The sequence below is a fragment of the Phaenicophaeus curvirostris genome, chromosome 10 (assembly GCF_032191515.1).
Source record: "Phaenicophaeus curvirostris isolate KB17595 chromosome 10, BPBGC_Pcur_1.0, whole genome shotgun sequence".
In the NCBI taxonomy this organism is placed as follows: domain Eukaryota; kingdom Metazoa; phylum Chordata; class Aves; order Cuculiformes; family Cuculidae; genus Phaenicophaeus; species Phaenicophaeus curvirostris.
In genome coordinates, this window is record NC_091401.1 from 20,218,970 (window position 1) to 20,235,154 (window position 16,185).

Sequence of the window (16,185 nt, forward strand, 5' to 3'; positions counted from 1 at the left end):
CTCCCAGCGCTATCCTGCCAACCTGCACGGTGGGAGAGTGGGAAAAGCAAACTCTTACCTGCCTGACATACCTGAGCAGGCTTGTAAGGCAGGTGTGTTACGTGCAGACAGGTTGGTTTTCACCTGCATTGTCTTATGCCTCTGACCCTGCGGCTTCTCCGCTAACTGGTCTCGTGATTGTGCCGTGCTTCTGCCTGCGAGAAGAGAGCAGAGCCGGGCCCTGCTCCTCTAGTTTTCTGTTTCTTATGGACATTCACAAATCCAATTTAATATTTCTCCTGGTTAGTTAGGGGGGAGGAGGAACAAATGTTCATAGAGGGCTCGAAAAGGGCACTGCAGGGGCAGGCACTGGGTCTGCTAATTAGAAAGTCTTACAGATGCACACATACACAAAATTATTGTTATTTCACTGTGCTGAGCTGTCTTTTTACTATTTATTTTCAGTATGGCATGGGAAGTAGCACCAAAGCCTCTTTCGCCCCCTTTGTGGACACCAGAGTGTATCAGACCTCACCTACTGATGAAGATGAAGATGAGGACGAGGAGTCATCTGCTACTGGTAGGCGGCAATATGGCCAGTTTGAGAGGGGAGGGCCTCATGGAAACCAGGTCATAGAGCACATTGAACCTCTTCTTCATTTGGCTTACTCTTGTCCAAACATTGCTCATGTCTGCATCCTTGTGCTCTCCAGTTTCCATGCAACTTCTTCTCCCTCACCAGTGAAATACCACCAGAAAGGTCCAGGAGAAAAGATGAAACAGCAGAAATCCACCCACCCATCTGCCTGGGCAGCTGGGAGAAATGTTCCTGGCAGAACTGAAGGTGCTAATCACTCCAAAACATTGGCAGTTGCTCAGAAGTCATTGAAAATGGGTGGATGTGGGCAGGCGGGCAGCGAATAGCGCTGGCAGGGCTGGAGGCCTGGGGACATCAGCTGCTGATGGATTTGGTGGTGGTTCTAACCCAAAAGAAAATCCTGATCATCTCTCTCCAAACTAGTAGCTTCTATCATAGTGATGACTCCCCTGTCAGAAAATAAACCAAGTATTGTCTTCTTATCCCAAAAAAAAAGAGAGAGAAGAGTTAATCCATCACGCTTCCCTGTCTTGTTGTGTCTCCTTGCAAGCCCTGTTCACCAGTGAGCTGCTGAGACAAGAACAGGCCAAGCTGAATGAAGCCCGGAAGATCTCAGTGGTGAACGTCAACCCCACCAACATCCGTCCCCACAGCGATACCCCAGAGATCCGGAAATACAAGAAACGCTTCAACTCGGAGATACTCTGTGCTGCTTTATGGGGTAAGCCTTAAGTGTCCCGTGCCCTCAGCAAAGCTCCATGGAGCATATGGCTGGCGATGAAACATGAATGTGTTGTCACAGAACCGAGCCTCTGCCTCTGGTTGTCCTCTTCTCCATCCCTGGCAAGGGTAATGACTCTGAGTCCTTGCGCTACAAGAGTTGACCCTTCATGGGAAGATCAGTCACTCTTGTGGTAGTAGCAGAGATGAGCTCAAGGTGTTGTCCTTGGGAGCAGCCGTGGCTGCTGGTACTCATTGCCCTCTCCTCTTCAGGTGTGAACCTGCTGGTGGGTACAGAAAATGGCCTGATGCTGCTGGATCGAAGCGGGCAAGGGAAGGTCTACAACCTCATCAACAGACGGCGATTTCAACAGATGGACGTACTCGAGGGTCTTAACGTCCTTGTGACAATATCAGGTACGCCTCTTGTGCTCTCACTCCATCATTCATCTTGGTTGTATTCTTGGCTGGTTCCAGCTCAGACAAAACCTGCCCACGAGTGTCAGAAGGAAGCTCCCAGGAGAGCTGGAAGTGGTTTGTTACAGAATCAAAGGCATTAAATCTGCAAGAATGCCTCCAAGAGCAGTTTGCTCCCATCACCTTCCAGCTCTGCTTCATATGCAACTCTTCATCTTCCTTCAGCTGGAAGGAAAGGTGCAGGATACAGGCAGATGGCCCAGCAAGGCAGGTAGCCATGGCTTGAGGAGACAGCAAGCTCTGCTTTTGGATCTACTTCTGCCCAACTATGGCTGCAGAGCTCCCACTTAGACTGCTCAAGGTGCCCTGGGCATCATGAGGACCACAGACTGGTCACTGTCCCCAGGTACAGCCAGGAACTTTGGAGCTCTCAAATCAGATTCTTGTGATTTCTGGCAAAAAAACTCTGTAGTCCAAGCTTCTAAGAGAAAGCCCAGTGCCTTCCCTGCAGAGCAGCCCATGAAGCACATGGGTGGTGGAGCCAGGACAGAGCCTTCTCCTGCTGATACCTGTCCCCACAAAGCTCACAGACAATAGTAAGAAAAATACTCATTAGGAAAATTGCAGAGCCCAGCACTGGCTTAATCAGCAAATAGCAGTGCCTGTTGTAGATCAAGTAGCTCATGTCTCAGCTCCGAGGTGGTATTCATGTTCTATGAAGGAGAAGAGAGTGAAAGAAACCAGGTAGTTGAGTAGTCATGGTCTCGGTGTGCTCAACTCTCACTCCATGTATGCTGATTTATAGGAAGAGGAATATTTCCAGCCTGTGATGAGCAAGAGCCTGGCTCTTCCAGCATCCACCTGCAGTCTGGGAGACAGGTCTGGGCTCTGCTTTCCATACATTTTTACCAAGAAAAAAAAAAAACCAAACACAAATGAATTACTATTTTCAACTTCATTGTGAAACAAACTTGAAATTTATCGTATCATGAGTGAAAATAAGTTCTGAAACCTCAAGATTCCTTGTGCATGCAAGGATGATCTGACAGGGAAGTTTTCTTTGCCAACAGGAAAGAAGAACAAGCTGCGTGTGTACTATCTCTCCTGGCTGAGAAACAGGATTTTACACAATGACCCTGAAGTGGAGAAGAAGCAAGGCTGGATCACGGTCGGGGACCTGGAGGGATGCATCCACTACAAAGTCGGTGAGTAACCTCTCCAGAAAACAGTCTCTGGAGGGATTCATTTTTGTTCTCTAGTCTTAGGTCTGGCCTGACATTTTCTCTTAAAACTATGAGTAAACCACAGCCACAAGGACATTTGATATCCATGTGTATGTGGACTCTTCACCACGTGAGAATGAACAGAGACATAGCCTGAGAAGCTGTTCCAGGAGATGAGACGTTCAGTGTTGTTGGAAAGAAAGTGAATGTTTATAAATTGGTTTTATTTTTATTTTAGTGAAATATGAAAGAATCAAGTTCTTGGTGATTGCCTTAAAGAATGCTGTAGAGATCTACGCTTGGGCTCCTAAACCATATCACAAGTTTATGGCATTTAAGGTATGTTTATCTTTTAACAAAAATACACTCTAATTGTAAATACATGAGATTTCTATGCTGTGCAGGGCAGAAAACTGTTTTGCTTACACAGAAGAGCATCTCGGGATGCCTGGCAGGCACGGGATACGTTCAGTCTGAAGAGATGGGACACATTCTGCTTATGGCTAGCAATTAAGCATTAATAGTAGCTTATGCTGGCAGGCTTTGCTCGGGAAGTTTGCCGAAAGCTGACCAAATGTCCATGAGTAAAGTTGAGCTGGGGTTTTGGGGGCAGGAGTGTGACGTTTTTTCTAACCTCCAACTATACTTTTCACATGTGAAAAATGTATGAAACAGGTTGGCCTTATTTTCCATTTCTGCAAGGTCCTCTCCTCTTCTGCAATGTGGATTATGTTTCAAGATAGAATGTCCAGCAGGGTGACCCACTCTTTCTCTCTCTCTTCATCTACCTCAGTTTCCTTCAGTGAGACCTTTCTCCTCTATAACCTGCCAACGGGTTTTTTATACTTAGTGCTTCAAAGTACTTTGAAGTATTTTTCATCCTAAGCTCTGTGCAGAGACAAGTCTCAAGAGGAAATGCCTTATGGATACATTAATGCTGAGTAATCTCATCCTGCATCCTTCCAGCACAAATGGGCTTATTCTGTATTAGGTCACATTTGGTCTTTCTGAACAAAAGCCAGAATAAATGGGCTCTGTGACACAGAATGCTCAGCAGCATTAAAATAGCCTGAGATCCAGCTTCTGCCAGCCCTGATGAGGGAGCTGGTTAGCGCTCCTCGTGCTGCTTTGCCAGCCTGGCAGGGCTGAGCATCCTTTCCTTGCCTTGTAGGCAAGGATCTGTCAGGACAGTGGGAAATACCACTCACTGCTTTTCCCTGTCAGGAATCAGAGTGGTCCTTCCACACAGAGCTAGGAGCCCTTTCCCCTCCGTGGGGATGTTTCACCCTTCTGCTGAGAACTGAAGCCATGGGGAGAGATGCTCTGTTTTGGATGGGTCCATGCTAGGGAACTGGTTCCAGGCTGCATCCAGTAGGTTAGATTGAACAGGGATAAGTAGGTTATTCCTAATCTGACTCATTTCAGCTGCCCAAACCAGAGTGGTGATCCCTGCTGAGAGGGGAGGTGGGTGGTCACAGCTCTCTGCAGGCTTTAGTCTTGTTACCCTGAGCAGTATCAGCATCAGGGGGTCCCTACACACTGGCTATATGCACGCTTGTGTAAAAATGAGCTGTCACCTTCCTTTAGAGAATTAATCTTCAGTCTGGCCCTGGGTTTCTGAGGGAAAAGAGTTGTGCTTGGCAGAGGTGAGCACTTACCTGCTGGGATGGGTGGAACCCATCTGAGGCATATGACACATAATACCCTCTGAGGCATATGACACTGGAACAGAGAGATAGGAATATAAATAACCACATATTTAATAGAAAGCACAGCCAAACAAATATGATTTCAAAACCATGTCAGATGCTATGAGAGTTTCTTGGTTTTCTGTGATACTCACTGAAGGGATTATAAAAGTCTTTTGCAGATCTCCAGCACAAGCCGTTGCTCGTGGATCTCACTGTAGAAGAGGGTCAGAGACTCAAGGTTATCTTCGGATCACACACTGGTTTCCATGTGATTGATGTAGATTCTGGGAACTCTTATGATATCTACATACCATCTCACGTGAGTACACGGGGCAGTGGTGCTGCATGATGAATCCAGGTCACTAGCAAAGTTTGGACAGGCCCTTGGTGGCTCAGAAATGGTGACTGGTCATGGGTACAGTGTTCTCTGATGCCGTCTTCATTGATACTCTCTTAAAGAGGACTCAGAAGTATCACATACTTCATGTTTGTTATTTGTACAGGCTATTTCTGTCCATGTGCCCGAGCAGCCTGGTTTAACGTTGCCATGTCCCACAGAAAGAAGAATCTATCCATACACTTTATGGAGTGGTAATGGAGCTCTCTGTAGGGCAAGATACCATGAAACCAAGTTCTTGGTTGTTGGACAACACAGACCCACCAAGAGCTGGATTGCGTGGTGTCCCAGATGTGCTCTCCAACACTTACTTGTTCCTCCCAAACTCCCTGACAGCAGGGACTCACCACAGGACCCCTCTCTCAGGTCCATCAGCTGTTTCAAGAGAGAAGCAGTGCTACAAAAAATACTGTAGATGAGGATTTTCTTGTTGGCTCAGTTATGCTCCATCCATGCTGTTTGCCCAGGCAGCGTGAGAAACTGGTCTGGGAGAACCTGGGTCACAAATCAAATCCAGGGACTTCTGAATCTGATCTGAGCAGCAGAGCCTCCTCTGCAAAAGCTGGCAAGGAGCATAGGGAGAAATACTGGGGCAGTTTGGGATAGGATTTTTGTTGTAGCTATGGAAGGGCAGGCATGGGTGGAAAATCACTGTAGCCGCCCTTGGAGCAAGAGACTAATTACTAAAAAAAATTGGAATATTTCCTCCCTAGAGCTACCTATAAAATTCTGGATTTATTTGCCTTAATTTGAATAGGAGATAGATTCATCAGTCAGCAGTCACTTCTTTGTGTTGCATCCAAGTGTCAGCCGTCAGTCTTGGGGGCGTATATGTTGTTATCTCTCTGTAATTGCTGAACCTGTTTATCCTTGACGTATCAGCAGCTTTGATGGCAGGGTAAACATGACAGTTTATTCCCCTTTAAGCTTATCTCTCAAAACCAGTGCCTGTTTGTTGAATCGAGGGAGGGTTTCATTCTCAGTTTGATTTGGGATTTTGTTTTGCTAAGGCTCTGCTCCCTTCCCCCTACCCCTTCTTCCATTCAATGTAATTCTGACTTTTAGGGTTTATTTTAACTGCAGATTCAGGGCAATATTACTCCTCACGCCATTGTCATCCTGCCTAAAACAGACGGGATGGAGATGCTTGTGTGCTATGAGGATGAAGGCGTATATGTAAACACCTATGGACGGATAACTAAAGATGTGGTGCTCCAGTGGGGAGAAATGCCTACTTCTGTGGGTAGGTCAACTCTTCCTTTTCACCTGCATAAAATACAAATGGCAAGTAAGATGAGGAGACGAGGATGCTGAGATGAAGACATTTGGGCTTTTGTTTATCAATGGAGATTTCTCTCAGCCAGGTTGAGAGATACAGTTGCTAAATTTCTACAGTGTGGTCCTGTGCAGTAAAAACAAGTGACTTCTTGAAGATTTGAGCTCTGGTTTATCATATGCATGAGATGATATTAGCTGTTGCACTGGTGGGATAGTGTGTTGAGCGGAAGAGGGGCTGAGTGCAGAGCTGGGAGCACTTGGGTTGCCCTTCTGGCTCTCCTCTTGCTCAGCTCCACGACCCATGAAGAAAAACCACTACCCAGCTCCTCACCCACAGAAATCGGAAGAAGTGATGCTTCTTCTATTTAAATTACTCAGCAGTTTCTGGATGAGAAGTGCTATATAGAGGCTGTTGTCCCTGCAGGCATGTGCCTGGCCACCTGTGCCTCTGTCAGTCAGAGCTTTGCCATTGATCTACATAAGCTTTGAATAACAGCTGGTGAGAGCTTTTCTGCCCGTTGCGTAACACTGAGCTCAGCACACATCGTAACACCTACCAAATGCTTCCTTTTGACAGCCTACATTCATTCCAATCAAATAATGGGCTGGGGAGAGAAAGCTATCGAAATCCGGTCAGTGGAGACAGGACATTTGGATGGAGTATTTATGCACAAGCGAGCTCAAAGGTTAAAGTTTCTATGTGAAAGAAATGATAAGGTAAGTCCACTTCAGAGTTTGTACCATGCTTTAAGCTACAGCCAGCTACTTCTAGACTTTTAAGTCCAGTTTATCTTGAGGTTAATAATTAATCTGAGGGTCCTTTTAATAAGCACTATCCATAAACCCACTCCCAATTAATTCCCTCCAGTCGGTGGAGACCTCTGCAAGACCTCTTCCACCTCAAACTGAATCATAGAATAATAGAATGGTTTGGGTTGGAAAGGACCTTTAAAGATCGTTTAGTTCCAGTCCCCCTGCCATGGGCCAGGGACACCTTCCACTGGATCAGGTTGCTCAAAGCCTCATCTCATTGATACGTGTTGACTTGGCTTGACTGTATCCCGAGTCTTGCATCTGAACATTAACTATTGAGGCTGACAAGTAAACTCTGCAAAAGCTGAGAAATGGTAGCACTAGGAGTGTGTAAGTGGCCCTAATTTGACCTCTGATGCTGAACTATTTTGATGCACTTTTAGTTTTCTGATCTTAAAACTATTTTCTCCATGGTGCCCCATCTTTTTCTGTGGACAGCATTGATAAGTGCTGCTCTGGAGGGGCACCAGAGTTGCATGGGCAAGTTTTCTGTCATCTAGATGACCCCTGCCATGGGTACTGCTGGTGGGTAAGGGGTGCAGGGAATGAGGGAAGGAGAAATGGCTGGAGGAAAAGGAATACCTGCATGGGACATGGTTGAATGCCAAAGACTGTTTCTGCTATTAGTATTTCCTCATCTCACAAGGTTTCACCGAGGTAAATCAGGACCAAGCAGCTGGGAGTTCTTTCGTAATGATCACGATCACAAAACACGTGAAGAATCTGATTGCTCTGTCGCTAGAGCAGGCTTAATAGCATGCAGTAAATAAGGTTTGAGGCCACAATGAGTTTATTGAACAGCTGCTTATTAGTCAGGAATTGCCCTACCTGTTGCATGGAATTAGGCTGGAGGTCTGCTGAAAAAAATGTATCCTAACCTTGCCATTGAGTATACCTGTGCTGAAGCTGCCCAAGAAGCTGAACTTAAGTTGCCCAAATACCCCTGTTTTGCTTTTTTCTGACTCTTGAGTACTTGACTCTGCACGTTTTATAGTGTTTTTTTTTTTTGACGGGTTGTTCTGGTTTGTTCCTATTGATTTTCTTTCCTTTTCTAAGAAAACTGGAAAAAAACCCCACCTCAGGTCTTTCTAAAATGCTGAAACTGGTGTGTTTGAAATACTAAATATAGATGTTTCTCTTTCTGGAGAAATGATTAACGATTAAAATTGTGTGAAGATTGAATCGTTTTAGGTTTTGAAAAGGACAGAGGCTTCAGATTGTCCCCTTAAATATATGCAAATTGTAACTTATTTTTTAAGACTTCCTGTGGGGTCAAATGCTGGGGGATCCTGATAAAGCACCAAAAGGTGTATTCATAGAGTCCTGATACATTTCTGAGCTTTAAAACGGCTGAAATATTGGGACTAACTTCTCCAAAGGAAACCATTTCAAACTCCCATGCAGAATATTGACCCAAATGGTTAATATTTAGCAAGATCCAAACCACTGACAGCAGTCTTATTAATATTGCATAATAAGTGGTACTGTGGCAGTCAAATGCAATAAACTTGGTATTTTTAAGGCATTCCAAACCTTGCTCTCTTTGGTAGTGATAGTGAGGGAGGTTTTATTACTGTGTTTACTAAGAAGTGGTTCAATTTGATCTGAGTCGTGCGTGGGTTGGCTCCGGCCCCTGAGCTCCACAGAAAACTGAGAACCAGGCAATGGGTCTGTGTAAAATTTCTGCGATCACAAAGAGAGGACCAGGGAGAGAGGTTTTAGCACAGGGCGTGGGGCAGCTGCTGCTTGCGTCACTCACCAAGATAATTATAACAGGCTTTTTCTTACCATAATAAAAATCATTAATAAGATTTTTCTGCTTCTAAACAGGTATTTTTTGCATCAGTGAGATCTGGAGGAAGCAGCCAAGTGTTTTTCATGACCCTCAACAGAAACTCCATGATGAACTGGTAACAGAGGAGCACTTGGCACTCACCGTCATGGCATTATTTCTAATTTAAAGGACATTAAACACGTGGACTAACACTGTAGAGGCAGATGCGAAGGGCCCCGAGGAACACTGCTCCCCACGCTCCCCCAGTGCCGTCAGCCCCAGGGCAGGGGCTGTGGGCAGAGATGGACTTTCACGCTTGGACCCCCGAGGTCTTCTGATTACGCTGTGTTATAGTGGGTTATGAATTTTAATTTTTTTTTCTTTTTTTGTTTTTTTAATTTTCCTTTTTCTTTATCCCCTACTTTGTAAGAACGGGGAAAGAAACAGTGTCAAAATGTCTGTTTTTAATTCTGTCTGCCTGCTAGCATCAAATATATAGTATGTTGTAAAGTTACCAATTAAATCTGGTGAGAGACAGCACAATAAATGTACCTTTTATCTTTGTGATGAAGGCCATAACCGTATAGCTGGGTAATTTTAGAAATCTTTTGCCTTCACCAACATTTACATGTTGCTTTTGGCAGCAACGGCTTAACAGATTTTTAAAGAAGAGAAAAAATAATAGGGTTTTTTTCCCCTCTTTTGGGAAATGGATTTTAAATGGCTAAACTACTAGCCTTAGACTAATAAAAATCAGCTACCATTTTTGTCAAGTCTGTCAATCCATATTTCTATATGGATCTTCACATAATGGTGTGTCTTGATAGGGACAGAGGTGCCATTTGTTGTTGCTTTGGAGGTGCCCGCCTGCCCCAGGGCTTGGCCGTGGGTGCCAGGACAGGGGTCTGAGGAGGAGAGGACGGCGGAGCGGTTGGAGGAGCCCCGCGCTTGCCTCCGAGGCGGGATTTGAGGCCACAGCTGGCTCCCGGGATGCCACAGGTGCTGGACCCCAATGCTGAAACCAACCTGAGCTGCGGGCACTCATCCCCCCCAAACCCGGAGCCGGGTGTTGGTGTGCGGAGACAAGCTGGTACAAGGATAGGGACGACCGAACAAGCTGCCCGTCCCCCACGTTGCTGGATTGGGCTTGTAAAGAGCTTAAAAAAATATATATATGTGTGGTTTCTTCAGCCGAGGGTCTGAATCTCTTCTCATTTTCCGCCCCTTCCGCTCCCTAAGAATTACCCAACATACAGTGAAAGACAACATCTGTGCCGAACCGTGTGTGTGTGTTTAGTTCAGGTTGAATCGTGTCCTTATAAACTCTGCTCAGTTGATTTCCGTTTTCGGTGCGTATCTGGGGTTTTCTTTCTCAGTAGCTGCAAGCATGGCTGCCTGTGGTGTTGGGGTGTCGCATAACAAGGTCCGTGTTGCTGGTTTTAACCTACCTCGTTTCGGTTGGGGCTTGTTTTTCTGGTTTGTTTTTTTGGTTTTTTTTCCGTTCCGCTGTTGATCACAGCGCTGTTACCTCCAGCAACATATAGAGAGCTTAACTGGCAATCTTGGTGTACTCAGTAATGATGGCTTTATTAAAAAATGATTAAATCAACCGGACTTGGTCAAACTTGAATCTTTACAGAGGATAAGAGGCGATGCAGGGTGGTGGGGATGGGACGCAGCTGTGGATCAGTGCTAGCAGGGATTGCCTGCTGTGTCGTTCCTAGTGGGATGTGATGTCCAGAGGAGCAAAGTCAAGAGGTGCTTTGTGGGCACCTTCCTCACCTGCTGGCACTGGGCACCTTCCCACAGGGCCAGAGCAGCCTGGCTAAGCACCCTTTGAAGTGACGAATACGCAGCTTCAGATGGTTGTTTTATTTTCCTTGTGGGTTTTTGCGTACAGTGACAAAATAGAAGGGAATTGTTGTGTTTAAACAGGTAGTTTGTGAATGTATTTTTTAAAACTATAGAGTCATTTTAGAAAAAAAAAAGCGCGTAAGAAGCCAATATTAACGCAGTCTTGTCTACAGAGCGTGTACGTGGACGTACCATAGAGGAAACTCATTTCTGCTGCCAATAAAACACAAAAATACAACATTAAGCCATGCCTTTTATACTTTTGTAAATAAAACCTGGGGTGTTAACCATCAGCAGGTCACGGAGAAGTGGCTTTTCAGGGCTCCGAGCGGTGATGCCCTTTGCCTGGAGGGTCTTGGGAAAGTGATGAGTTTGGGCTGGATGAGTGTAGGGGGATAAAGCATGTCTGCTGTGATGCCTCCTGGCAGTGAGCAGCGGCCAAGGGATGCTTTGATGGACCATCACCCATGAAAACTTCTGCTATTCTACAAAATCAACCCATGATTATTATACGGACAGGCCTTCCCTTACAAATATTCCTAGCTTTGATTTGCTTGTCTTTTGTAACAAGTAAAACACATTTGTGGCTGATCAATGCCATCAGAAACCTCTTAATTTTAGTGTTTATAGAAATAAAATCTAGGGCTCTTTTTAAAGCCGTGTTTCTAGGAGTTTTTACCTGGGAAAGGAAATGCTACTTGTTCAGCAGAGCAGTGCTGCAGGAGGAAAAAGAGAAATAATGTCTCTGGGTGTAGGAGTCACTTGAGCCCATTGCAGATTGAATTATTTACAGAGTTGCTGTGAAATATTACATGAACTTCAGGGATGTGTTGTACCCTTTGTGGTAAATAAAATAAAAAGCCTCGGAGCTGGCACAAGGCCGTGCTTGGCTGCTGGTTATCCCCCAGCACGCTGTGAGCAGTGGGGAGGTGCTGCGAACCATTCCCAAGGTAAAGGATGCTCAGAGGTAAGGCCATAGCAGCTAATCATGGGAAATTAATGTGTTTTCAAACCTGTTCCAGAATTATTATCAAATGTTATTTTTCTTATTGTGAAATGATTTGGGAATTGATCTTACGTATTTTGGGACAGTAAGGGGATGTTTGAGGTGACCCTAGCCCTGGAGCTGGACTGGTTGCTGGAAATGATTGGAAGTTACTGTGCTGTAGTTCCTTATCTTGACCTGACCTCACGCGGATCCGTTGCTGCTCCTACAATTGTGCAGTGGCGCCGCGTAATTGGGACCAATGTGAGCATCACACAGACCAGCAGCGAGGAGCGAATCTGCCTGTTCGTGCCATGCCTGTGCGCAGGACAAGGGCGCTCCAAGGACATCCAGCAGAGATGTTTTCAGCAATAAGGATGTGGTTCAATGTGTAGGATGCCTGTCATAATCGCCATGCCCTGCAGCTTCTATTTACTGCCCTGTGTGCTGCTGCAGAGCTGGCACTTCCCATCTTAGCTGACGCGGCCAACAGCGTAAGAGTTTTGGTGGGTTTGGTTCTAGATTTTTCTTATTTGAGAGATGCTGGACCACCCAGAGCTGGGGGAGTGGTAAGGGCCCTGTGAAATTCCCCTGGTTTAACACCACTGGTTTTTGCTGGAAGGGTACAAGGCCAACACACTGGTATCTTTACAACTGTGTTGTAAATGCACCAAATTCTCAAAAATGTTTTGTCAGCCCTGTCCCAGGGGTGGCCCCAGAACTGCTGCCTGCACTAGCTGGACAAAATGAACATCTACTGTGTTCTTTTTGCATCAGCTTCTGATGTGCCTTATCAGCCTGCTTTTACCTGGAGAGCCACAACCTGATGGTCTGGATCTTCCTTTGTTTTCTTTTGAGTTTTTTTGTTTCAATTCATGTTTTCTTCCTTTGTTTTAACATCAAAGCTGCCACTGGATAACCCAAAGACCGTAAAAAAGGTTTGCAAATTACCCCAGCAAAGAGAAAGCCTTGCTGCCTTTATGGAGTCTTTAAATTCCTTCCATTGGTGTGACAGCTTGTTCAGTTGTTCAAAAGCAAAGCCTGACCATAAACTTTAACCCATTGCTTTTAATCACATAGCGTTAGCTTAGCAACAACACCAATTACAGTAGACACAGCATATAGTAGGCAATAAGCATGTCAATTCTGCACAACAGTCAACATTATACACAATTCTTAAACTTTATTATTAAAATAAAGCTTTAGCAATAATGCAGGCACAGTTGTTTGCAAATAATGTACATTATGCCCACCACAAAACGTTAAGATTCATGCTACAAGATGCAGTCACCCAGGGTTAAGGGGATGGATGCTCTTTAGGATTCCTGACATTTATCTATTTTGCATGTTCGGGCAATGGGAAGCTATAAGAGCAGTTTGGAGCAGCTTCTTGTTGGGAGCCATGGAGAAAAGCCACAAAACCATAAGGCTTTTGTCAAAGCAGTAATGGGGGGCGCAGTCTGTGCCGCTGTCCTGAAAACAGTGAATTTGGTATCCTACAGCACTTCACCTGGGAACAGCAGTGATGACTTCAGGCTGGGGTTGCCTGGGCCCACGGCAGCACTCAGACACGTGTGGATCCCCAAGTTTGTCATCTGCTTATTCCACCTCTGCATCACAACGTGTTCCCTGGTAACTGTGGGATGAATCTGGCTGGCTGAGCTGCTCTGTTTGCCTTGGCAAGGAAAGCCCCGTGCGAACAAGGGGACGGTGTGTGCAAGGCAGCATCTGAGCCAACCAAAGGCTCTCATCACCTTCAAATATCCTTTTTAAATTTTTTTTTGCATTATTCTGAGGCCTCCTGCAGTTTTGTAGATCACTTTTTTTTTCCAGTATCTGTAGGAACCGGGTGACAAGCTGAGCAGTTGAGGCAGCAGCAACCTGGTGGGTTGTGCCTGGCTGCTTCAGCTGGGACTCGGACACATCCCCTGGTGCACAAGGGCGCGCTGGGCTGCTGTAACCAGGATGCCGAGTCCCTTGCAGCCATATGAAGCATACCTGCTCTTGTCACCCTCAGATACATTCAAAGACCATCTGAAAACAGATAAGAGAAAGTACAAACAAACCCCAGGCTGACAAAGCTTGGGTCCCAGCAGTGAGGATGAGGATGGCAGGGCTGGCCCCTGGGGAAGATGCTTGTGGGCCAGGTGCCATCACCCCTTTGCCCTTGGCCAAATCCCTTAACTGCTGCCTGGCAAGACTCTTCAGCTGTAGGATGGGTCAGTGTTGCTCCCGAGCTGTGTTGTGTTGGTACCTGCACCCTGCAGAGCCTCCGAAGCAGCCTCAAGCCGACCCCAGCGCATCCACAGCCAAACCCTGTTCAGAAAAACAAGAGGGGCTTGAATCTCTTAGTGTCACTGAGAGCTGAACATGTGCTTCGAGTGCCCAGTGCCAAGGCTCAGGAAGAGCGTCTCGCAGCCCAGCTGGCATCAACTCATGGATGCTCACAAGAGGTGAGGCAGCCCTGGGCAGTGGCTCACGGCATCCAGCCCAGCAGGGAGGGTAAGAGGGATGGGACAGGGATGGGAGAGCCCTGGGATAACATCAGGCCTTTTGCCAGCAGACGTGGCTGAGGAAGGTTGGTGGCCGAGAGGCTTCCAGCCTTTGGCATCCAAAGTTTCCCAAGGAGTCACTCCTGGGGAGGTGGTAGGAGCTCACCCACACCTCCCCACTGCTGCCCCAGCCACTCTGCATCCCCTCCCCAGGCAGTCAGAATAAGGGAGGGTTCTGCTCTGTAAGCAGAAACAGGGGGGACAGGACCCGCTACAAGCCAGGAAAGGCCACCCTGCTGTCTCCCTTTGGTTTGTAGGTGGCCTTTGCTCCTCAAACTGCCTCCAGGAGGCTGGGAAGAGCAGGGGAGTAAAGCATCATCCTCCCTTGGCTGGGCACCCACAGCAGGATGGGGATCCCAGAGGGGGATGTGGGTCTAGCCAGGAGTTTCACAATGCCCAAGGGTTTCAGTTTGGGACATTGGGTCAGGGCTCTCGTTCAAACTTGAGCAGCCTGTTGTCTAAACCTGCCGACCCCTGTTGTGGAGGCATTTAACCACAATGCAAAGAAACAGTGCTTGTAAATGCCAGGGTATCCACACACAGGGAGCAAACAAACACAATGGACAAAGATCTCAGCTGGAAGGACAAATATTAGGGAAAACTTCAAAAAGCTCAGCCTCCGGGGGCCTCCCCTGTGCCAGCCCTACGGGAATGTGGCTGGAATCAATGCCTGCATTAATGCAATGAACTTTTCTCCTTCAGTTAAAGTTTTACTCTACTGGAAGAGACCAGTGCAAAGATTAGCGGTCTTATGCTCATCTTATTTTTTCACTCTCTCTGTAGAAAGCACATTCTGTGCCCTTGTGAATTCCGGCTGCCTGACAGCATCATCCAATAAGTCCCTGTGATTTGGCTGCTGGACCCACCGGGGCTTGTCTGGAAGGTAATGGCATTAATCATCATTCATCACCTCCTCAGCCGATCCAGACTTTGGCATGTCGGCTGCGGGTGCCACCACCTGGCCTGGCCCTGCAGCTCTTCTCGCTGACGATGTCAAGGACAGCAGAGCCTAAGCTCAAGCGAGACCAGCTCAGAGCAGCCTCTGCAGATGTGCAAAGTTCACGACTACTGGGCAAGCCAAGCCAAAGTGCTGTGACTTCTGGTGGCATCAGCAGTACGGAACCGCATCAGCAATAGTTGATAGCATCGGCAATATTTGCCAGCGCAGCAATCAGCCAGTGCTGAAGGGCTCAGTGTTCAAGCCGTTGTGGGCTTTTTCAGGAAAACCTATGTTGTTGTAAGTATTCTGGATAATTTTGCTATATCTCCATAAACACATCCCGCTCTCCCAGGATGCAGACACACAGGTGTGCGCTAGCGTTACAGCTAGGGGTTTAGTACCATTACAGCTACAAGCTGAGGAGGGTGTGTGCAAGCAGGTATATACACCTGTATATACAGAGACAGCCACCTATATGTCTCTATGTGTATGTTTGGCTTTGTGTATTTCATATACACACATAAACATACTTTAAAGCAGGTGCCAAGGGCTACCTAAATAAAACACTCCTAGTCATTTTCAAGCCTCTTTGCTACTTATGCTAGAAAGGTTTCTTCTCGCTAATTCAGCAAGAGGTTTGTAAAGTAGCACATAAACCCAGCACAGGAGCCAGGCAAGGTGTTGAATACCTCGAAACAGGCTGTAGCATGTTCCCAATTCCCTGGCACATCACATCACAGACTGTTCAGCTGGGACAGCCTCAATCTAGCCTTTCAGCTGGATCATTTGAATTTCCCAGGTCCACTCTATGTCTCTGTGGACCTCACGTTGTTTAGTTTGTCCCCCCTAAATACAGGGATTGGTAGTGGCTGCTGTGAGAAGAGCGGTGGCCAAATAACGCATGGAAAGCTTGGGTTTCTCATTAACTCCAGAGTTGATATAGTCCCATCCCGCCAGAGCACCA

At 46.5% G+C, this 16,185-nt stretch overlaps 1 protein-coding gene across 7 annotated transcripts in view; it reads left to right on the forward strand.

The window, feature by feature from the left end:
• The window catches only part of TNIK (TRAF2 and NCK interacting kinase), a 162,419-nt gene extending 151,841 nt beyond the window's left edge, over positions 1-10,578 (forward strand). For 6 of the 7 annotated variants that reach the window (XM_069864554.1, XM_069864557.1, XM_069864555.1 and 3 more), the window contains 9 exons: positions 445-559; positions 1,128-1,298; positions 1,571-1,714; positions 2,785-2,919; positions 3,176-3,276; positions 4,798-4,947; positions 6,109-6,268; positions 6,881-7,020; positions 8,947-10,577. In XM_069864554.1, the coding sequence (XP_069720655.1) occupies positions 445-559; positions 1,128-1,298; positions 1,571-1,714; positions 2,785-2,919; positions 3,176-3,276; positions 4,798-4,947; positions 6,109-6,268; positions 6,881-7,020; positions 8,947-9,030 (1,200 nt within the window). In that variant the 3' untranslated portion in view covers positions 9,031-10,577. Of the gene's footprint in view, positions 1-444; positions 560-1,127; positions 1,299-1,570; positions 1,715-2,784; positions 2,920-3,175; positions 3,277-4,797; positions 4,948-6,108; positions 6,269-6,880; positions 7,021-8,946 lie in introns of all 7 variants that reach the window. The other variant, XM_069864560.1, reaches the window with a different exon arrangement.
• The last annotated feature ends 5,607 nt before the right edge of the window (positions 10,579-16,185 follow it).